The sequence below is a fragment of the Scyliorhinus canicula genome, chromosome 10, assembly GCF_902713615.1.
Source record: "Scyliorhinus canicula chromosome 10, sScyCan1.1, whole genome shotgun sequence".
NCBI lineage: Eukaryota > Metazoa > Chordata > Chondrichthyes > Carcharhiniformes > Scyliorhinidae > Scyliorhinus > Scyliorhinus canicula.
Window position 1 is genome coordinate 180,004,229 of NC_052155.1, and position 23,447 is coordinate 180,027,675.

At 46.7% G+C, this 23,447-nt stretch overlaps 1 protein-coding gene across 1 annotated transcript in view; it reads right to left on the minus strand.

The window, feature by feature from the left end:
• The window catches only part of ctdp1 (CTD (carboxy-terminal domain, RNA polymerase II, polypeptide A) phosphatase, subunit 1), a 288,341-nt gene that overhangs the window by 226,859 nt on the left and 38,035 nt on the right, over nt 1-23,447 (minus strand). The window contains 4 exon segments of the mRNA XM_038810246.1: nt 8,001-8,091; nt 19,979-20,048; nt 20,050-20,130; nt 22,843-22,971. Coding sequence (XP_038666174.1) covers nt 8,001-8,091; nt 19,979-20,048; nt 20,050-20,130; nt 22,843-22,971 — 371 coding nt within the window.

The window sequence follows — 23,447 nt, forward strand, 5'->3', positions numbered from 1 at the left end:
ATATAAATCCACACAAATATAAATCTGTACGAATATAAATATTGTTGGGGACTCTGAGCAATGGTCATGTTGTTGAATGGCACAGTGAGGCATTTTGATTCTCTCTTGTTCACGATTGCCTGGCACGTCTGTGGTGGAACTTGCCATTTATAAGCCAGAGCCTGAATATTGCGTGCTTTTGCTCTGTGCATGCTTCACTATCTGAAGAGGAGTGAATGGAACTGAACATTGTGCAATGATCTGCAAAAACCCCACCTCTGACCTACTTTTGGAGGGAAAGCCATTTATGGAACAGCTGAAGATGATTGGGCCGCAGACACGACCCTGATCAACCTCCGCACGGAAGTCCTGGGACTGAGATGATTGACCTCCAACCACGACAACCATCTTCCTTTGTGCCAGGTACGACTTCAACCAGTGGAGAGTTTCCCCTGCTTTAAAATCAGGGATAAAATTTGATCCTTATCCCAAATGGCAGCATGAGTCAACCCAGGAGAAAACTAAAATACCATGGTGACATAATAAAGATCCCAGCCAGGGATGTGGGGAAAGATAAAATTAAATAAGTGAGAGCAGCAGGATTGACACGATGATACGCGAAGATCAGCGTCAGGCAAACAAGAGGAACAACGCCTCATTTCCTGATCAGGCACGTTATAGCCTTCTGGATTCGACAGAGTTCGACAACTTCACGCCATGAACTCGGTCTTCCATTTTGTCCCCTGCCCTGGCCAATTGTTATTCACTATCTTCTTCTCACGTTTCTGGTTCCAGACAGTGCTGACCTCTTTCTCTGCTATTAACAGATTCGGCTACCTTGCTTATGGACAGAACTGACCTTTCTTCCGCTATCAAAACCTACTCTGGACCCGTCTTTAAGCTATCATTGCCACTTCCCTTGGTCTTGTGTTCCATGACATCTTTGTCATTTAATCTCTCCTGCCCTCCGACAAATCCCTGACCTCCTATTTTGCTCCGCCTGCTCCTCGTTTTTTCAACAGCGTAAAACCCATCGCATTTCTGTCTCTCTCTCCGGTTCCAAAGAAGTCCCATTGGATTTGAAATGTTAATCCTGTTTTCTTTTGATTAAACAAGAGGCAACCTGTAATTCGGCAAATCCTGCAACTCACCGTGAGCAAGGGAGGGTAAACTCAAAAGCAACATTGGTACAAACCACACTGCCATCTTCAGGTATTGTTCCGAGACTGACGCCGACACACTTTTCATGTTTTCCTCCAGCTCCCCACTGATTCAGAAAATCTCATTTTCTACAGGAATGACATACTGACACAAATTCTTCAATTTTTCAATGGTCTTGCCCCTCCCCATTTCCAGAACCTCCTCCGCCCTCCTCCAATCTGGCCGACTCTCACTGCTCCACCAATGGTGGCCATGCCTTCTGCTGCCTTGACCCTCAGCTCTTGAATTCCCTCCCTAAACCTTTCCTACCGCTCTCTCCTCCTCAAGGTCGTCTTTAAAACATACATCGTCCGTCCTAATTTCATCATCCGTCCTAATGTCTCCTGATGTGCCCGGTGTCACATTTTGTTTGATAACCATGTTGAAGATACTATGCAAATGCAAGTTGTTGTTGCTTAACGTGGCACAGAATCTCCCGTCCAGACTGCGAACTCTCCATTATTTCCAAAGCATTCATTACATGAAAGTGGTCAGAACTGTTTCTTCATCGTTACGTAGACAGCCGTCACAGCACAGAAATAGGCCATTCAGCCCAAGAGGTCTCTGCCTATGTTCCTGTCCCACACAAAACTTCTTCCATCCCACACTAATCAGCATCTCTTTAACTCCTTTCTCCTTCGTGTATCTATCTGGCTTCCATTAAAATATACCTACCCGATTCGCTTCAACATCTGGCAGCGCACTCCACATTCTCACTGCCCTCTGGGTAAAGATGCTTCTCCTAAACTCATTGTTGTTCGTTAATCAGTGGCTGTCTTGTATTTGTGACCCTTCGTTTTGGACATCTGCAGAAGCTTGAGCATATTGGAATGATATTTGTTTTCTCTCAGTCCTCACTACCTCCCCAAAACTTATTGAGTCTGAAATACCATCAGCCAAAGCGTCGCCAGTCCCCTTCTTTATAAATGGAAGAATTGGAAATTGAAAGCCTTGCAGATTGCAGGTGGTACTCTGTGGGAAGGTGGAATGATAAGCTAACATAGCATATAATATTTCCAGCAACAGAAATAGGCCATTCTGCTCAACCGATCTATGCTAGTGCTTATTCTCCACATGAACCTCAGGGTAGCATGGTGGTTAGCATAAATGCTTCACAGCTCCAGGGTCCCAGGTTCGATTCCTGGCTGGGTCACTGTCTGTGTGGAGTCTGCACGTCCTCCCCCTGTGTGCGTGAGTTTCCTCCGGGTGCTCCGGTTTCCTCCCACAGTCCAAAGATGTGCGGGTTAGGTGGATTGGCCATGCTAAATTGCCCGTAGTGTCCTAATAAAAAAAAGTAAGGTTAAGGGGGGGTTGTTGGGTTACGGGTATAGGGTGGATACGTGGGTTTGAGTAGGGTGATCATGGCTCGGCACAACATTGAGGGCCGAAGGGCCTGTTCTGTGCTGTACTGTTCTATGTTCTATGTTCCACCATCAGCAGATCCTTCTAGCCCTTTCTCCCTGGTCTTTATCTAGTTTCCCTTCAACTATTATTCGGCTCGACCACTCCACATAGGCAATTCTTCTAAATCGGGGCACAGAAACATAAAATTCAAATATCTAAAAGGAAGGACAAAATGTGCCACACTGGAATGGAGACTGAGTAACATTTGCATGTCCTCAATCTAATTAACCCCTCATTGGCCATACAGACCACAGTGTGTTGACTGCCCGTAGTACAGTGCCTTTGGTAGATTCTCTAGTATATATATATCTACACTAATCTTCTAGATTTGCAGTGAAATCCCATTCTGGGCACAACAAAAGCACAAAGGCGAAAGGCTTGGGAGGTCGGGAAACGGATCATTGCGATATTGTGATTTGCCCATCAACAAAGTCATCTACTGACCTAGCCTGCGGCAACAGAGGATGAGAACAGCAAGCCCCGTGCAAAATGATCCCACCAGCCCAACTGGCCAAAATTCCATTTCAGGACTTTGTTATTCATCATAGCTTCACTTGCGAGGGGTAGATCATCAGTTGGGCAGAAATTAGAAACAAAAGGATTCTCAATACAGATCGGGTCGACTCCTCCCCCTCCTTCTCGCATCGCTCTCCCTCCTTCATTCTGCCAACCCCTAACGTGGGCAGCACGGTAGCACAGTGGTTAGCACTGTTGATTTGCAGCGCCAGGGTCCCAGGTTCGATTCCCGGCTTGGGTCCACTGTGCGGCGTCTGCATGCTCTCCCTGTGTCCGTGTGGATTTCCTCCGTGTGCTCCGGTTTCCTCCCACAAGTCCCAAAAGATGTGCTTGTGAGGTGAATTAGACATTCTGAATTCTCCCTCCGTGTACCCGAACAGGTGCCGGAGTGTGGCGACTAGGAGATTTTCACAGTAACTTCATTGCAGTATTAATGTAAGCCTACTTGTGACAATAATAAAAGATTATTATGATGGAGGAGAAAAAAATTGATAAATTCTTGGTTCGTTATCTTTATCGACCACGCTTAGACAGTGTGAGCTCCTGGACTGGGATTGATCGCCCAAGGAACTCAGAGTAGAACTTCCCACGTTTCCCATTCTAGCTCTGGGTTTTCCTTTATTTTTTGTTTCTCCTAGGACATTACACAAAGCTTTTGGGGAATGGGGTTAGAGTTGGTGTTTGGTCAGAATGCCAGCAGGTTTGGGACCATGTCTTCACCTGCCCGCTCCATTTGTTCCAGTCATGTGTATAAAAGGAGTCGCAACTTTGCAGGTTAAAGCGGCCACTGCTCAATTACAAACACTTGATACTCCTAGAACAGAAACGGGAAACAACTCGGCAGACCGACCAGCATCTCGGTAAAGAACAAAGAAAGGTACAACACAGGAACAAGCCTTTCGGCCCTCCAAGCCTGTGCCGATCATGATGTCCGAACTAAAAAAAACTCGATAAAGAACAAAGCATCGGTGGAGGAAACAGAGTTAATAAAGGGATAGAGCATAAAAGTGTTGCTGCAACTGTACACAACATTGGTACGGCCGCACCTGGGGTATTGTGGTTAGTTTTCATCCCCATACCCGAGGAGGGATGTAGTTGCATTGAAGGCAGATCAGAGGAGGTTCACTAAATCGATTCCAGAGATGATGGGTTTGTCTTACGAAGAGAGATTGAGAACTTTAGGCCTATATTCTCTTCGGGTTGGAAGAATAAGAGGAGATCTAATTGAGGTATACAAGATAATAAAAGGCATTGACAAAGTAGATGTAGAGCGGATGATTCCTCTTGTGGAGCAATTTAGAACAAGATGTCAGAAATTTAGGATGAGGTTATAGATTTAAGACACAGATGAGGAGGAATGACTTCTCTGAAGGGGTCGTGAATCTGTGGAATTCACTACCCCAGAGTGTGGTGGAAGCTGGGCCATTGAGAGAATTCGGAGAGGAGGCAAGACAGATTTTTAATGAGTAAAGGGTTGAAGGGTTATGGAGAACGGGCAGGAAAATGGAGTTGAGGGCGAGACGAGATCAGCCATGATAGTATTGAATGGCCAAGCAGGCTCGAGGGGCTGAATTGCCTAATCCTGCTCCTAGTTCTTAAATTCAGGTGTAACTGCTTGTCAGGATTTGGAAGGAGAGATCATTTAAATATAGCAGAACAGCCGAGGTGGGAAAGAACACACGGAAGGAAAAGAGTTAGGGTTAAAATATTAACTTGCTGATGACCATCATAAAAAAAACAAAAGAAAGGCTTGTGTGTATGATGCACCTTGCACAATCTTAAGGCATTCAAGGATTTAACAATCAATGGAATGGCCTTTAAAACAAGAACAATACTTTTTAAATGACATAAAAAGCACATAAATATACACAGTGAAACAGGGACAACATTTTAGATTAGTCATGGTTATCAAGTTTTGAACCATGTGAATAAATTTCTCTAAAGTGACTTCCCTTGAATTTTACAGTCAATATCTTCAATGTCACCTCCGAAGCCTTGCAAGGCCTTAGCGCCACATCTGGAACTACCCGTAAACTCAGCACAATGTTTAACACAGCGAGTTGAACACACTATTTGAGTTGAACAGCGATTCTGCCAACACCTCAGTAATATTTGTAAAAACAAATGAGAGTCTGGAATACACACCCCAAAGCAATCCCATTTGCTACAGCACCTAAACGTGCAAGAGGGATTCCCCGGAGGATTGTAATGTTCTGCAATCTCGTATAAAGCCTCAACGCTGTTAGGTAATTTGGACATTCTGAATTCTCCCTCTGTGTACCCAAAGTGTACTCGAGCCTGCTCAGCCGTTCAATACTATCATGGCTGATCTCGTCTCGCCCTCAACTCCATTTTCCTGCCCCTTCTCCAGAACCCTTCACCCATTACTCATTAAAAATCTGTCTTGCCTCCTCCTCGAATTCACTCAATGATCCAGAATGTGGCGACTTGGGGCTTTTCACAGTAACTTCATTGCAGTGTTAATGCAAGCCTACTTGTGACAATAAAGATTATTATTACTACTACTACATGGACAACACACTCCGTAGGCGTGCTAAAATCTGACCTCTTTCTGATTGGTTACAAAGGGCTCTGGAAAATCTTATGGTTGTGAAAGGCGTTCTATAAATGCAAATGTTCCTATAAATGCAACATCCCTTCTTGAATGTTTCAATCTCCTGCTGAGCATCTTACATGTGCGGAGTACAATTGTGACTCACAGAAAACTACAAGAGCTTGAGCAAAACCCTTCCACATCTAAAAGTCACTCGAGAACTTTGACATTCGTAGTCAACCCAGATGTTTTGTCTGGAATGGTCAGCAAGCAAACTTCAGGAATAACATTCGCTTCAGGAACTCTCGCCACATTCGTGTGCACAGCTTCAGCTAAAGCAGGCATCTGCCCATCCACCACCTTAAACCCGCACTCCTTCCAACACTTGACGCACCGTGGCTCCAACGTGGCACACCAGTCACTGGCCAATTATTCAACAGCACCCGGCAAATCTAAAAAGCCAAAGGCATCAGATGCATGGGGAGACCACCATCTCCAAGCTTCCTCCTGTGGAGGCTATAACCGACATTCACAAGGAGGTTGCCAGGAATGGAGAATTATAGCTACAAGGCCAAGATTGGATAGGCTGGAGTTGTTTATTCTGGAACAGTGAAGGTCGATGGGGGGGGGGGGGGGGGGGGTTTAATTCAGATATATGAATAATCAGGGATTTGGATAGAGTGGGGTGGCAAGGATCTATGTTTCTTAGCAGAGGTCAACAACCAGGGCACGTGGATTTAAAGGAATTGACCAAAGGAGTTGAGGAGACATTTTCCATCCACAGAGTGGTGCCAATCTGGAACACACTGCCCGAAAGAGTGGTCGAAGCAGAAACCCTCTTTGCATCAATAAAATACATAGAGACAGACTCAAAGTGCTGTTATCTACAGGACTACAGACCAAGAGCTGGCAAGTGGGATTAGACTGGATCGCTCTTTTCTCGGCTGGCACTGGCATGATGGCCGCAAGGCCCCGTTCTACACTTAATATTTTCTGTTCCTATGTCACGCAGCATCCCACTGCTCCTGTGGGCGGCACGGTAGCACAGTGGTTAGCAATGTTGCTTCACAGCTCCAGAGTCCCAGGTTCGATTCCCAGCTTGGGTCACTGTCTGTGCGGACCGGTCTGCACGTTCTCCCTGTGTCTGCGTGTGTTTCCTCCGGGCACTCCGGTTTCCTCCCACAAGTCTCGGAAAACGTGCTGTTAGGTAGTTTGGACATCCTGAATTCGTGCTCTGTGTGCCCAAACAGGCACCAGAGTGTGGGGCGACTAGGGGATTTTCATAGTAACACTTCATTGCAGTATTAATGTAAGCCTATTTGTGACAAGAATAAAGATTATTATCCTAGATTCCATAGAAACCCTGCCGTGCAGGGGGCCATTTGGGATCATCATGTCTGCACCAACCTTCCGAGAGAGCACTCCACCTAAACCCACTTCACTGCCCTACCCCCGCACATTGATCATGTGCCAATCCACTTGACCTGCACATCTTTGGACTGTGTGAGGAAATCGGAGCGTCCGGAGGAAACCCATGCAGATGCAGTGACCATGCAAACTCCATACAGTCACCCAAGGCCGGAATCGAACCTGGACACCTGGCGCCATGAGGCAGCAGTGCTGACCACTATGCCGTCCGGACGACAATATGCCTTAAAAATAAAACTTCAGATAACCTGCTGAACGTATTGTATCTCCAATCTTTTCTCTACTTCTAGCGAGCCTCCTCCTCCCTTATGTACCACGCCCCAAGAGGGCGCGGCACCCATGGACTTGCACTGGCTTGGTCCATGTTGCCTTCTAATGTATGGCTGACCAGGAAATCTTCCGCTATTTACCGCCTGCCATCAGGGTGGTACTGGAGGGACCTGTGCGGCCACATTATGAACCTGACCATCGAGTCCCGAAGTGGGACTGGAGCCTGGAGCTTCTGGCCCAGAGGCGGGATGCTACCCACTGCACCACAAGCATCCGACTCTCGCGTTGTGACGCTGAAAAAGGAACAAATGCAAATAATAACCAATTATATCTGTCCCATGATCCAAATTAGGCTCCCAAAATAATGTTCCACAAGTTAACAATTGGCGAATGTAATCATATTTACAACGAACGCTAAAACGGGACACTGCTTTTGATCTAATTTCCCAAGCAGGCACCATCATTAATCAGCATATTTAATAGACTGTCGTTTAAAAGGCAAATATCCCCCTTCTCCGTTCCAACCAGGGCAACATGGCTGTTTCCCTGTCCACAGCTGATGAAGATACTGGTGTTTGCTGGTTACTCACTCTGTCCCTGGGTGAGGTTCATGTGGACACGGGTTATAAGCCGTCATAACAGTACTCACCGTAGGTTTCCAGTTTTAGAATATGGATCGATGCACTCATCCCGAGATAAAATCCGATGCGAGAATAGTTTCTTCTCTGGATCCAGAAGTCCTTCAGTTTAAAGACAAAAAGCAGAGAAGAAACCAAGAAGTGTCATTCAACTTTAAGTAACAAGTGTCGAAACAAAATCGTCTGGATGGATCAATTTCAAGTGTTAAAGAGGTGTGTCCGTTAGAAACAAAATGCCCCTGGGCGAGGTTCGAGAGGCAAACCAATCCCTCCAGATACAGGAGACAAGTTATTTCGCGATGCATTCCAAAATAACACAATTGTGCTCAGGTCCCTTTGGAATGTCATCACCCAGTCTGAACCCTCCTCCCAACTTCCCAAAGCCTGTCCGCCATCTACAAGACACAAGTCAGGAGTGTGATGGAATACTTTCCACTTGCCTGGACGAGTGCAGCTCCAACAACACTCTAGAAGTTCAACACCATCCTGGACAAAGAAGCCCCGCTTGGCGGGCACCCCATCCCACCACCTTAACCATTCACTCCCTCCACCACCAACGCATAGTGGTAGCAATGTGTACCACGACAGAATGCACTGCAGCAACTCACCAAGGCTGCTTCAACAGAACCCTCCAAACCCATGGCCTCTGATCACCTGGAAGGACAAGGGGCAGCAAGTTCCCCTCCAAGCTACACACCATCCTGTTTTGGCACTGTATCACCATTCATTCACTGTCGCTGGGTCAAAAGCCTGGAGATTCCTTCCTCCCTAACAGCACAGTGGGTGTAACTACACCACATGGATTGCAATGGTACAAGATGGTGGTTGGGGATGGGTAATAAATGCTGGCCTGGCCAGCAATGCCCACATCCCATGAAAGAATGAAAGAAAGGAATACTTCTGTTCCGGTTCCTACCCCAGAAAGGTGGCCTGCCCGCCCCCATTTCACACCGGTCACTGGGTGCAAGACCTGCACTGACCCCCGTTATCAATCAGAGAGAAGAGTGTTTTTGATTTCCTCACTGTCAGGCCTGCATTTTCTGCCCATCCCGAAATGCCCTCGAGCAACTGGTGGAGCGGCAGCTATGGCTGGGTGGCTTGCTAGCCCACTTCAGGGAGCAGATCAGAGCCAGCCACACTGCTGCGAGCCTGGAGTCACGGCAGCCCCAGACCAGATAGGGGCGGCAGCTGTCCCTCCCCAAGGGGCATTAGTGGGCCAGATGGGTTCTACGATCAGCCGGCAGTTTCACGATCTTCACTAACAAAACTTGTGTTTCATTCCCGATCGATAAATTAATTAACTGAATTAAAATTCCCCCAGCTGCCATGGTGGGATTTGAATTAATGTCTCTTAGGCACTGGTCCGGGCCTCTCGATTACTCGTCAGCAGTCCCTCGACTAGAGGATGCTGACCACTCGGAGCAGTGTGTTACTGCCACGGGTCTTCCTGTGACTAAACAGTCGATTCACAACCCACAGGTCTTTGGACACATGGGGCAGGACGTCCCATGAGGTAGTGGGACCCGCAGGACGGGACTCATTTCCTTTTCTTTCCTTCTCTGCCACTGCTCTCCCTCATCCTTAAGACATTCAGAGTCAAAGGGTGGTGCGGCTTGATGGACAAGTTGTCGCCATTTTGAATGATTGGTAGCGAGCTCCTGCCAGTCATTAACATCAATGCTGCCATGCTATAGGGAGAGCTTCAGAGTGTCTTTGAAACATTTTCTTTGTCCTCCCTTGGCACACTGGTCGTTTCAGGAAATGGGACCTGGCAGCAGATGCTTCTTGCCCACAGGGATAGAAGTGTCCAGTTCAGCCTAGTTGATTTTGTCGGGGTTTTGCCTGAGGGTTTATGGGTGTTTGACAGTCCTCCCTTTGCATCCGGTAGATGTGGCAGAGGCACTGCTGATGGACTTTCTCCAGCACAGGAAGAACATAAAGGACCTGATAGTGCCTGAAGTGCATAGAGAGACGTGAAACCATCGATCATTGTAAACCAATCACATACGGTTGATTGGCAAGTCACAGTGACAGATAATGCACACAGTACCTTGTGTATCTGTTAACATTCTGAAAATTCTAATTAAAATACTTTCAAAGAGATTTCAACAGCATTGCAAGTCTGGGACCATTAATTACTGTGGAAGGAAATCCACGGACAAATTAATTTAGTCAAGTCAAGTGTGGATATGCTCTTTTGCTCAGCACTTCCAACTAAAATGTAGAAGATAAAAAAAAACGGGCAGAATGGTGGAAATCTGCAACACAAGAGGATCGCTAAATACCCAGCAGGTCAGACAGCAGAATCATTGCCATTGCCTGCTGGCAACCATTATCAAAAAAAAAAGCTCAGGCAACCGTGTACAACACGTGGACTCCCTTCAGTGAAATAGCTGCATTCTCAGTGTGGGATTGGTCACAGCACAGATGTGGCTGGACTTTATAATGGGCCCCTGCTCTCAGCCATTGGGACGGCAGAGTTGAACTCCGCGGGGCACCACACAACCCCATAAATACAAATTAGCATTTCTTTCCATACGCCAGAACATAGCTTCACGCACTCGGTAAGCTCAGTACTTCTCCAAGGGGAATCTCAGCAATGACCCAGCCAATTTACTCCGCACCTCAAACAATACTTAAGGGGTCAATCGAATTGCAATTATCCATGGTTTTGCCCAACACTGTGGATGGCAGACATGTCCGTGTCCTACGAAAGTGACCGCAAGTCGGAGTCTGACCAATGTACAGTTGAAAACTTAGTTTTAACTTAATCTCTTTATTTTTTAAAGTAAAAGTAGAAGTCGTTATTTTTTTTTTCCTATGTGTGAAGGGGAATCAGAGGCGGTAGCACAAGTGGATAGCATTGTGGCTTCACAGCGCCAGGATCCCAGGTTCGATTCCCCGCTGGGTCACTGTGCAGAGTCTGCACGTTCTCCCTGTGTTCCCCGTTTCCTCTGGGTGCTCCGGTTTCCTCCCACAGTCCAAAGACATGCAGATTAGGTGGATTGGCCATGATAAATTACCCTCAGTAACCAAAAAGGTTAGGGGGGGTATGGGGATAGGGTGGAAGTGAGGGCTTAAGTGGGTCGGTGCAGACTCGATGGGTCGAATGGCCTCCTTCTGCACTGTATGTTCTATGTTCATTAGCTATAATGACCAACAGAGTGAAGACAGCATCTCCACTCTGTCATGAGGACATCCACCATCGCACAGGATAGAAGCTGCCCTTGTAACAAACTATGGGCAGAGCCAGCATTTGTGACACAGTGAGGCCCATCAGCTACAGAACTGTATCACACCAAAATCTACAAAATTCACTGCCCATCCTTCAGTCTGTGATCTACACTAAACCAGGTTTGATATGGTGTGTAGAAGGCCATTGCCAGGACCAGCCCCAGAACTGAATGAAGTACATGCTTTCGCTGCAACTACTGCACACAATAAGCAAAATGGAAAATAGCAATGATCCAAAAGGCAGACAGAGCAGAGAAAGTCTCAGCAGCCCTTCCAAATCCAGTCGAAAACGGTGGTGGGCAACAAGCAGGAGAAGTGGTTGGCAGCGGTTAGCACTGCTGTCTCACGGCGCCAGAACCCGGAGTTCAATGCTGGTATCGAGCGACTGTGTGGAGTTTGCAAGTTCTACCGGTGTCTGCATGGATTTCCTCCGGGTGATCCGGTTTCTTCCCACAGTCCAAGTGGCAAGTGCAGGTTAGCTGGGGTTACGGGGATAGGCAGGGGAGAGGGCCTAGGTGAGGTGTTCTTTCAGAGGGTCTTTGCAGATTCTATGGGCCGAATGGCCTCCTTCTGCACTTTAGAGATTCTATGGTTCTAAGATTGTGCAAGGAGCAGCCCCCATCCTCCTGCTCAATCATGCGTCTAACACGAGCGTGAGAGAAAAGACCAACGGACTGTAAAATCCGCCAACAAAAAGACAGAAAACGGGATGAGGCCATTTAGTCCCTCAAATCAGTTCCGTCTTTCATCAAGATCCACTGACCAACGTTGCCCCACATCATTCAAGACCTTTGCCTAACAAAAAAAACACTGATTTCAGCTTTAACATGAATTGATTGCACGTTAACTTCCATTTGTGCAAGGGAGCTCCAAACTTACACCATGCCTTACAGATGGTTGCATAAAATACCCGACACAGAAACAGTCCATCCCGATGTTAATGCTCCACTCGGGCCTCCTCGTGTTTTCCCTCATTGAAGGCTAGCTGTGTAACCCTCTATTCCGTTCTCCCTCATGCGCTCGTCTCGCCCTGACAACGTGCTTCCACCAGAGGCCATCAATACAACAGGGAATTCAGAACCAAGTTCTTTACTCAAGAGAGTGATGCGAATGTGAACTTGCTACTATAATGGGATGGTTAGGTGATCTTATTGCAACCTACAAAAAACTTAAAGGAATGGACAGGGTAGGTGCAGGCAAGATAAGGGGCAGCATGGTAGCATAGTGGTTAGCACAATTGCTTCACAGCTCCAGGGTCCCAGGTTCGATTCCCGGCTTGGGTTACTGTCTGTGCAGAGTCTGCACGTTCTCCCCGGGTCTGTGTGGGTTTCCTCCGAGTTCTCCGGTTTCCTCCCACAGTCCAAAGATGTGCAGGTTAGGTGGATTGGCCATGGTAAATTGCCCTTAGTGTCCAAAATTGCCCTTAGTGTTGGGTGGGGTTACTGGGTTATGGGGATAGGGTGGGGGTGTGGGCTTGGGTAGGGTGCTCTTTCCAAGAGCCGGTGCAGACTCGATGGGCCGAATGGCCTCCTTCTGCACTGTAAATTCTATCTACCTTGCTTGTGGAGTCGAAGACCAGGAGACATAATTTCAAAATAAGGGGGGAGCCAATTAGGACCGCGATTGGGAGAATTTTGTTACTCGGAGGGTGGTGAATCTTTGGAATTCTCTACCCCAGAGGGTTGTGGCAGCTCCATCATGGAGTTTGTTTAAAGAAGACGTTGATAGATTTCTAAATGCCAGTGATATAAATGGTAATGGGGATAATGTGGGGAAAAGGCATCCAGGATGCTAATCAACCATGTTGGTATTGAATGGCTGAGCAGGCTCGATGGGCTGAATGGCCTATTCCTGTTCCTATGAATGGTATAGATGCATTTAAGGGGATGTGGGCTGAATGGCCTACTCCTGCTCCGATGAATGGTACAGATTATTCAAGGGGAAGTTATAAAAGCATTTGAGGGAGAAGAGAATAGCGGGTTCTAGCTGACAGGGTTCGACGAAGAAGGATAGGAAAGGGTGAGACGAGGAAGGATAGGAAGAGGTTTGAGTGCGGTATAAATGCTAGCATGGGCAGGTTGTGTTGAATGGCCTCTTCCTGTGCTGCATAATCCTCTGTAATTTGCTAACCTTGGCTCACAAATATATCTGCCATCAGGCAGAGTAACAAATGGCACAACACTGGGTAGAACAGTCTTCCTGCATCTGACTGAATATAAGCAAATAAAGCCTCTCTCAATCACTCTGACCCCAACTGAACAGCAAAAATACTCTCCCACTTGGCTGCCACGTTGCCCTCACTACACTGCCAGCAGCAAGCTGGGAATGACAATTATATACACTTGGCTGGTACGATTCTGAAAGGAACAGGAACAGATTCATGTCAGCTGTTTAAGCCCGTACAGTGACCATCGACGTGATTAACATCAGTGCAATAGTCTCGAGGCACAATTCCAATATTTCAGGGCGGAATGATTAGGTGGCACTGCCGGAACAGATGACTATAGTTTAAAACTGGGCGTACCTGGCTGATTGCTGAGATTTATCATATACGTCACACTGACACCAGCTGGCACAGTGTGCAGATGAAAATCAGACAACTTACTTGTTGGGGGAAATAATAACGTGTATAAGATGGCCTCGTCTCCAAGCATGGGTTACTACACAATTGCAAATATAAAATAGACCTGTATTAAACGGATTACCAGGTATTCAAGGATGCACGCTTTCTGCAGAGGTCAGAGTGAGCAGGACTAGAATACAGTACCTTGATGATGTCCCCAGGGACACGCAAGCAAGACACTATTTCTATCATTGCCCTGATGAAGCTCAGTGGGAAACTGAACTTGCCCCCCACGCCCCCGTGTCTCCCCAAGGAATACTGACAGCTCCACCACCAAGAACAGCACATCGGAGCAGAATTGTGTTCTACCCTCCATAAACTTGGAGACCATCAAAATTCTGCTGCCTGTGACTTAACGCGCTCCAAGCCCCGGTCGCTCCTGTTATCGTTAAACCTACAGTGGCCCCCATTCGAGCAACGTCTTGATTTTAAAATTCTCATCCTTGTTTTCAAATCCCTCATGGACTCACCCCTCCCGGTCTCTGGAATCTCCTCCAGCTCCGAAACCCTCCGCGACATTGGCACTCCTCTAATTGGTGCACCTCTTGTCCATCGCCAATTTTAATCGCCCATTGATGGCTTTACCGTCAGTTGCCTCTGCCCAATTCTCTGGAATTCCCCTCCTCACCCTCTCTGCCTCTCTACTACATTATCCATCTTTAAAACACTACCTCTTTCACCACATGTTTGGCCATCTGGCCCAATATCTCTGGGCTAGTGTGCGGTCAATTCCAGTCCCACGTGACCCAGAGTCACCCGTGTGAGCCGGAGTCGCAACACAGGCAAAATTAGATTTTATGTTAATACCCGTGGCTTTGGTTGAGTTAAATCGACTACTGTCACCAGCTTTGTAGAATTTGAGCACAAGTAACCTTTCATTTTCAACAGTAATTATAATTAAATAGGCAACAAAATACAACTGGCTAATTTGTATCTGATTCCCCGCATTTCACCGACACAGGCACACACACCCGGTGCCGACTCGATGGCCGAATGGTCTCACTCACACACACACACACACACACACACACACACACACACACACACACACACACACACACACACACACACACACACACACACACACACACACACACACACACACACACACACACACACACACACACACACACACACACACACACACCCCACCCCCCCCCCCCCCCCCCCCCCCCCCCCGGCCAACCCACCAGTTGCCAGTTAGCCAATCAAACAGACTTCCTCCAAAACATGCACCTAAGATCCACTCAGCGCCAAATACAAAACCTGGGAATACACTGTCCCAGAAAGCAGCCTTCTGCTTAAAGGCACATTCCGATTATCGGTCCATGGACCAAAAATAATAAACAATAAATGGGAACAAAGGAAATAAACAGGATGGTCTCTTACTTTATCCTGTTCCCACAAAGTGACTGAGGATTTTTATTATGTTAAAAGGTCCTATACAGATGAAAATGAAATGAAATGAAAATCGCTTATTGTCACGAGTAGGCTTCAATGAAATTACTGTGAAAAGCCCCTAGTCGCCACATTCCGGCACCTGTCCGGGAAGGCTGGTACGGGAATCGAACCGTGCTGCTGGCCTGCTTGGTCTGCTTTAAAAGCCAGCGATTTAGCCCCGTGTGCTAAACCAGCCCCAGATACAGTTTGTTGCTGTTAAAAAGGCAAGAGAGTGACACTAAGAGTCAGTATCAACGTACTGAAAAGCTCATTATCTCATCGTCATTTTGTTGGAACTTGCTGTGGATAAATTGGTTCTTGCATTTCCCAGTCACGGCGCTTCAGAGGTCTTCAATGGCTGTGCAGCACTCGGGCAGTCTTCAGGTCGCCACAGGCACAATATAAATGCTCAGTCTTTCTTCTCTTTCAGCGATCAGCATCGATTAGCAGGACAATTCGCACCTTTGATTCGCAACGCCAACTCCACGACACCTGAACGTACTCGAGAACGACTCTTTCAGCCCAGCGCAGAGGGAGTGCGGCACTGTCGGCGGGGCCGGCCCTTTACAATGAGACGTCAAACCGATGCCCAAACTGCCCATTCAGGCAGCTGAAAAAGATCCTGAGGCACGATTCAAGTAACTGCAGTCAAATCCCTTACTCTCCTTGGCCAACATTCGTCCCCACCAATTAAAATTACCGATAACAGACTGGCTGGTTATTTATCACGACTGCTGATTCAGGGGCACCTTGGTCTACACAAGCTGGTCACCAAGGTTGCTCGCTATGCAGTGACTACACTTTAAGCCAAATTTATTGGTTTTAACGCACTTTTTAAGGGCATAAGGAAGCAAAGTGTTTCCTCCTTTCTAAACGACACGACTACAGTCATTTGTACTTCACGACATGGCAATATAATCCCCAATTTAATCGCTTCACCACTGGCAGCTGTAGAGACCCCAAGCTCTGGAGTTCTCCAACGAAACATCTTGCCTTCGCTGCCTCTCTTTCTTCCTTTACAACGCACTTTAGAGCCTAGCTTTTTGACCCTTATCTCTCCCCATATCCCTTGATGCCCGCATATTCACCACAATGATACTGGGATGTAAAGGGTTAAATGATGAGGACATACAGTCGGCTTGTAGTCCCATGGGTGAATAAGATGAAGGGGTAATCATAACCTTAAAGTTAGAGCCAGGGAGTTCAAGGAATCATAAAAGATGCACACACCATTTGAACAGTCATAAAGTTCAAATTCTAAGCAGGTTCCACGCCCAAAATTCAACAGAGGTTTAAAAGCATCCTTGCCAATGATGATGTTGATGTTTTGTCAAAAAAAAACATCGCACTTCAAATCTCATGAGAAATAAAATGAAGCTGGTCTTTACTCAGCGGCACAGGGGCACGGTGGTTAGCACTGTTGCCTCACAGCGACGAAGCCTCGGGTTCGATTCCAGCCTTGGGTGACCATCTGTGCGAACTTTGAACGTTCTCTCCCGTGTGTGCGTGGGTTTCCTCCGGGTACTCCGGTTTCCCCCCACAATCCAAAGATGTGCAGGTTAGGCGGATTGGCCATGATCAATGCGCAGGGTTACAGGAATAGGCAGGGGGGGGGGTCTCGGTAGAGCACTCTTTCGGAGGGTCGGTGCAGATCCGATGGGCCAAATGGCCCCCTTCGGCATTGTGGGTATTCTATGGATACTGGGTTTGTTCTTTTAGTGCGACTGCTGGAGAATTACTGATCATCAGATTGATACTGCCATCCACTGTTTATTTAAAACATTACAATCAAATAATACACAAATCTAGACCAAATGAAACATATATAAATGGATATTGATGCTTAAAAGCACTTGAATGGAATATAGTAGCTAGGTATTAATTGTTAGACATTGGGCACTGGGTTCTTTTATTCACAATATATTTTATTAGTTTATCTTAGCAAGTCAACACTGTCCAGCGATGCCAGAGGAAACATGTCTGGTGTTTTCAGAACTTGTGGCTCAGTTAATTTACTAATGTACATCAATTAAGAGCCATTCACTCCATTAGGCCTGCTCCATCCAGAGCCCATGTACTTATCATCCCAAAGCATCTGGTCAGCCCATCCTTGAACGAGCACTTAACCTCTTGCCTCTAAAGCCCCATGAACAAAACACACGGCTCTGAACCTCGGAATAGACAATCATTCACTTTCAATGTTTTAACTTCTTTATCAGAGCAGTATGAAACTGGATATAAAAGCAAAATATGCATCATTGTTCAAAAAGAAACTTATTTAAATACTAAATAGTATTCAAATTGTACTCCCAACAATTTGGATGTTCAAGAAACTTAAATCATATTCCTTCAGCTGCTTCATGACTTCAGGACTGCAACTAGGGCAGCACGATGGCGCAGGTGGTTAGCACGATTGCCTCATGGCACCAAGGTCCCAGGTTCGATCCCGGCCCTGGGTCACTGTCCGTGTGGAGTTTGCACATTCTCCCCGTGTTTGGGTGGGTTTAGCCCCCACAACCCAAAAAAGATGTGCAGGATAGGTGGGTTGGCCACGCTAAATTGCCCCTTATTTGGAAAAAAAATGCATTGAATACTTTAAAAAAAAAAGGACTGCAACTAAATAGAGCGGGTGATCTGAAACAGATGCCTTCAAAATCTGGACTGGAGTCAAGCAATGGCCGTGCTACAAGTCCCCAAACTGACAGTGGCTCATCAAAGATCAGCTGCCCTCTGGTAGATACGGTCTAGATGGAAAACTCTATAACCTCAGTCGCCTCCGCGGTAAAACTAAACTAATCACCACTGATATACATGAACTACAAGTTGCAGATGAGTGGAGTGTTGTTGTTCGCTCTGCAACTTCGCAAACCACTCTTGATCTCTTCAATTCTGCACTAAATAAACTTGGCTTGTCCTTGAATGTTGCCGAAACAAAACTCCTTTATCAACCCACACCTGGTCAGCCAAATGTTCCACCTCTCATGCCTGTCGAAAGAAAAACTCTAGAAAATGTTGAGTGCTTCCCATACCTTGGCAATCACCTTCGTCAAAAGGTCACCATTAACGATGAGATCCAACGCCGGATCGATTGTGTTTGATCACCCATCTGCAAACTACAGCAACGGGTGTTTAACAACCAAGTCCTCCGCACGTCAACTGAAGCCCTGGTGCTCGGGGTGGCCAGAAACCGACTCACGCACAAAGTTCTGTTCCCTCATCTCTCAAACGACCAACATTCCAGGGAAGGACAAGGAAAACACTTCAAAGGCACTCTGAAGCTCTGCTTGAAGTGCAGCAGCATTAGCATAAATCACTTGGAGGAGGTTGCTGCCAACTGTTCAAAAAGGCGACACCTTTGCCCGCCAAGCTACTTCACACTATGTAGGGTCCGAGCGTCTTAATGATAAGGCAGGGCGTCGGCCGAGAGAGGGAAAAAAAAGGAAGAAAATCCTGCGCTCCGGAACCCACCATCTCAGGGGACACCCTGCCCCATGTGCCCAAAGATCTGAGAGTGGAAAATCGGCCGGTTCAATCATGTGACGACCCGCGAAGTTGAGTAAACCCTGAAGGACATCACCGATTTCCACAGCCGAGGGATTTTCAATTACTGCTCAAACAAGTATCTTCTTTCATAAAGGAAGCATAGAGGACCAAATTGTTTATACTACCTTGCCCTTCCTATCTCCTCTCCCTAAATGTTAAAAAGACATTTAATATCACCAGAGCACAAGTGTAGTCAGCCAAAGAGTACAACTCAATAACATAAGAACAACCCCTCAATCCTGTTCAAACCCATGTTCATGAATACAAAACGATTCTCTCTCCACAGACGCTGCCAGGCCTGCTGAGTATTTCCAACATTTTCTCTTTTCATAACGCCTCAAAGAGACGGAATTCTTCAATTCAGACCAAGCAGTGTTGAGGAGAGGGACATAGCACCAGCAACACCTTGCGGAGACTCCAGAGTCCATCCTCGGCTGTAGAAAGAGTGAACGTTTGACGGCATTCCTCAGGTGTGAGGCAGGGCAGCAGACGAGCCTGTCCCACAATGCTGTACGTTCCTCGGAAGCTACCCCACAGAGCTGCGAACGCTCAGTTGCTGAGCACCAATCAATATTTATTTTGTCACCAAGGCGATCAAAGGTATATGTGGATAGACCGGGAAAGTGCATTTCGGGTGAATCAGATTAACTCTGCAAATCCGGCCCACAATACTTTTGAGCATCAAACAGCACTTTGAGCAGCCCCATTTCAGGCAACGTTAAGATGTCGCACTGCGGCATTATGGCAAAAGGGCGCGGGCTACTCAAGCACAGCAATCCTAATGCCTGTTTACTGGGGCTACCAAAATTAGCCCCTCACACGTCCACCAGATTTGGCATATCTTCTAGTTAAGAAATGGTCGCAAAATAGTCCACAGTCACCCTTAATTAAACATTCCTAAAACAACCAGTTGAACAGTCATAGTGATCCAACACAAAAAAGCTCAGGCTCCGAGACACAAGGGTGACATTCCTTCTGCCAACTTCCTGCCCCAGTCTGTACATACACCTACAGACTTGAAGCAACACAAATCCTCGGAAGGGTTGAAGATGGACAAGAGCGAATCCACCATAACTCACGTTCAGATCACAACCCAAATTTTGAAAACTTTGCTGGAAGTCAATTTCTCGGCCGCTTTGCACTGCGTACCTGCAATTTTGTGCGCGTAGAGCCTGCTGCCGAAGGTGAAAACATGCAGCTCGTAAAGTTTCGCTATTTTTTTCGAGAAACTCTTTACAGTGAGGTCGTAGCCGAGTGTGTAACATTGGCTCTCCCCGTCCCAGCTGGAAATGGAATATTCCCTGCAGGCAATATCAAGGAAACAAAGACACATTTAAAAATTGAACAGCTCAACTACAAAGAATTGACAACAACACCGTTAGCGAAATAAAAAGGAGAAAATGCTGGAGAAACGCACCAGTTCTGGCAGCATCTGTGGAGAGAGAAACAAAGTTAACGTTTCGAGCCCGTAGAACTCTTCAGAGCTCTGAAGAAGAGTCATGTCGGGCTCAAAACATTAACGGTTTCTCTCGGGCGGCACGGTGGCAAAGTGATTAGCACTGTTGCCTCACGGCGCCGAGGTCCCGGGTTCGAATCCAAGCCCCGGGTCACTGCCCGTGTGGAGTTTGCACATTCTCCCCGTGTCTGCGTGGGTCACACCCCCACAACCCAAAGATGTGCACGGTAGGTAAACTGATCACGCTAAATTGCCTCTCAATTGGAAAAAAAAAGAATTGGGTACTGTAAATTTATTTCTCTCTCCAGATGCTGCTGGACGCTGCGTTTTTCCAACATTTTGTTTTTATTTCAGAAATTAGAGCTAGTTAATTACTGTCACTGATACCCTGAAATTGATTGATAGCCATAAAACTTCTGTCCAACTGATAGTAACATACAATAAGCACATCACATCGTTGACAGAGAGCTTCTGATGGTATCACATTCAGTACAGCACGTGATTTAAAAAAAAACTTACATCAAGACAAAGGCTCAAATTCAACAGCGCAAGGTAACAACAGCAGCTTGCATTGATATAACACCTTTAACATAATGAAGAATCCCGAGGCGCTTCACAGCAGTGATGGTCAAACAAACTTTGACACCGCGATGTACAAGGACACATTGGCGTATGTGACAGCAAGCTGGGCCAGAGAGGTACGGTTTTAGGAGCGATTTAAACTGCGAGAGGGGACAATAGTTAGAGAGGTTTAGGGAGTAAATTCCACAGTTTAAGAAGCGTAGGCAGATGAAGCACGGTAGCATGGTGGTTAGCACAATTGCTTCACAGCTCCAGGGTCCCAGGTTCGATTCCCGGCTTGGGTCACTGTCTGTGTGGAGTCTGCACGTTCTCCCCGTGTGTGCGTGGGTTTCCTCCGGGTGCTCCGGTTTCCTCCCACAGTCCAAAGATGTGCAGGTTAGGTGGATTGGCCATGCTAAATTGCCCTTAGTGTCCAAATTGCCCTTAGTGTTAGGTGGGGTTACTGGGATAGGGTGGAGGTATGGGCTTGGGTAGGGTGCTCTTTCCAAGAGCCGGTGCAGACTTGATGGGCTGAATGGCCTCCTTCTGCACTGTAAATTCTATGAAATAAATTCTATGAAATCTATGAAAGACACAGCCACCAACGGCACCAGCGTTGAACAGAGAAATAGAAGACACGGTGACGGAAATGTAGATGCAGGATTAGCGGATGCTGTGCTGGAGGTTCCGTAGCTTGTAGGTTGCAGGCAAGGTGAAAGATGGGGGGAACTGGGGGAGGTCCTGAGTAAGATGAGTTAGAGCAAGAGACTGTGCAACCGATCTTGATTCCAACAGAGGAAAGCAAAGGAAGAACAGCTATATAACATTTGAACGCGGTCCTATTAATATGAAGGATAAAAAAGGTGGTAACCGTAGATAGGCTGTCGGTTACAAATAGGCAAGGAATCACAAACATAAATGTTAACTTTGTATCCTGTCCATGAGGGTCAGAGGAATGCGGAAGAGACTCCCACATCTGGAGCCTGAGACATGATGGACTTTCCATTCACAGTTACAAGAAACAAGAGGCCAGGAACGGCAAATGACGAATGGTGCAGTGTAGGTGATTAATATAATGAACAGATTTTCAGTGCCCTACAGAAGTCAGTCAGGATGGCGTTCAAATCCACAATCGCAAAAGTTAGTGAATGCAGGAGATGAATCATCAACAAAAGAGTAGACGGGGGTTACATCGTAAATAGTAGAGGTCAGACAAAAGAAGGACTAGCTAGAATGAGGACAGAATCTAATCAAATGAAATTAAATGAAAATTGCTTATTGTCACGAGTAGGCTTCAATTAAGTTACTGTGAAAAGCCCCTAGTCGCCACATTCCGGCGCCTGTCCGGGGAGGCTGGTACGGGCATCGAACCGTTCTGCTGGCCTGCCTTGGTCTGCTTTAAAAGCCAGCAATTAGCCCAGTGTGCTAAACTAGCCCCTGGACAGCTTTCATACATCTTCTACAGCGGGCGATTGAGCAGGTCATCCGGCAGAGTTCTCTGCCCCTCTTCCACAGCTACGCTAACGAGCTGGTGTCCTTACAGAGGGAGCACACGGTATCTGCTGGCACGATCGAGGCCTTCCGTGCCTAGCGGCACCACGGGGGCAGGAGTGTTTTCAACCACATTCTGATTTGATGCCGGAAGTTTTCTTTGACATTTACGTTATCTTTACGCGGTGTCCCTTCAAGGGGCTGCCCTTCAATTTGCCGATTTTGTTTAATTGGTTTGCCCAAAAATACCATAACACACGTTCAACAGCACGGCGGCGCCCTGTAAACTACAAACCGCGATGAGACAAAAAGTGCAGCAGGTCTGAAAAACCTCAGGAATCAAAAGGGAGGGAAAGTGGGGTAATATATATATATTTATTTCTTAATGAACGTTCATCGACAGTCAGAGAAAATGTTTTAGCCATTTGCGAGAGCAAGCTGCAACCTAACAGCGTCACCTCAGAGCAAAGATGCTGCTTAACTACAGAATTCAACAGGACCTCACCTTATTGGACATCTTTTGGCACAGCTGTTCCGTCGTGTGGATTAAAGTCTGGTCCAGATCCACCATCAAAACCAATTTTCTGTTTTTATGTAACCACTGCTGATCCTCTCGACCCAGCTGTTCCGCTTGCTGCGGGATGGAGAGATGGGCGGGGGGGGGGGTGATGAAATGTAAAAAGAAAGAGAAATGAAATGTAAAAGGCGGGAGAACACAAGTGCTGTACTGCCAAACAACTAAACATTTCTTAAATACCTATAGTGTTGCTGAAGACAGAAACATGTCGTGGAAAAATTTCACCTTGCGAGCATCAGAACAGGCACAAGAATGCCAAATTTCAAAGGGAGCAACAATTTACACTACATGAGAAAAGGGTTGGCTGATTGATTGGCAGGTTGGCTCGGATTGATCACGGCATTGCAGTGGATAATGTACCAGGGAACTACTGTCCGCCATGTTTTTGTTCAATTCAAAAAGGGCACAATGCCTGGACATGTTCCTCTTGCCTGCAGAGAATCAGGTCCCTGCATATGAATATCTGTAGCTTCCAACAAAGGTAAGTGAGCCACACCACAAGCCCGGCTGTCCCTTTTTCAGCATATCGCCAT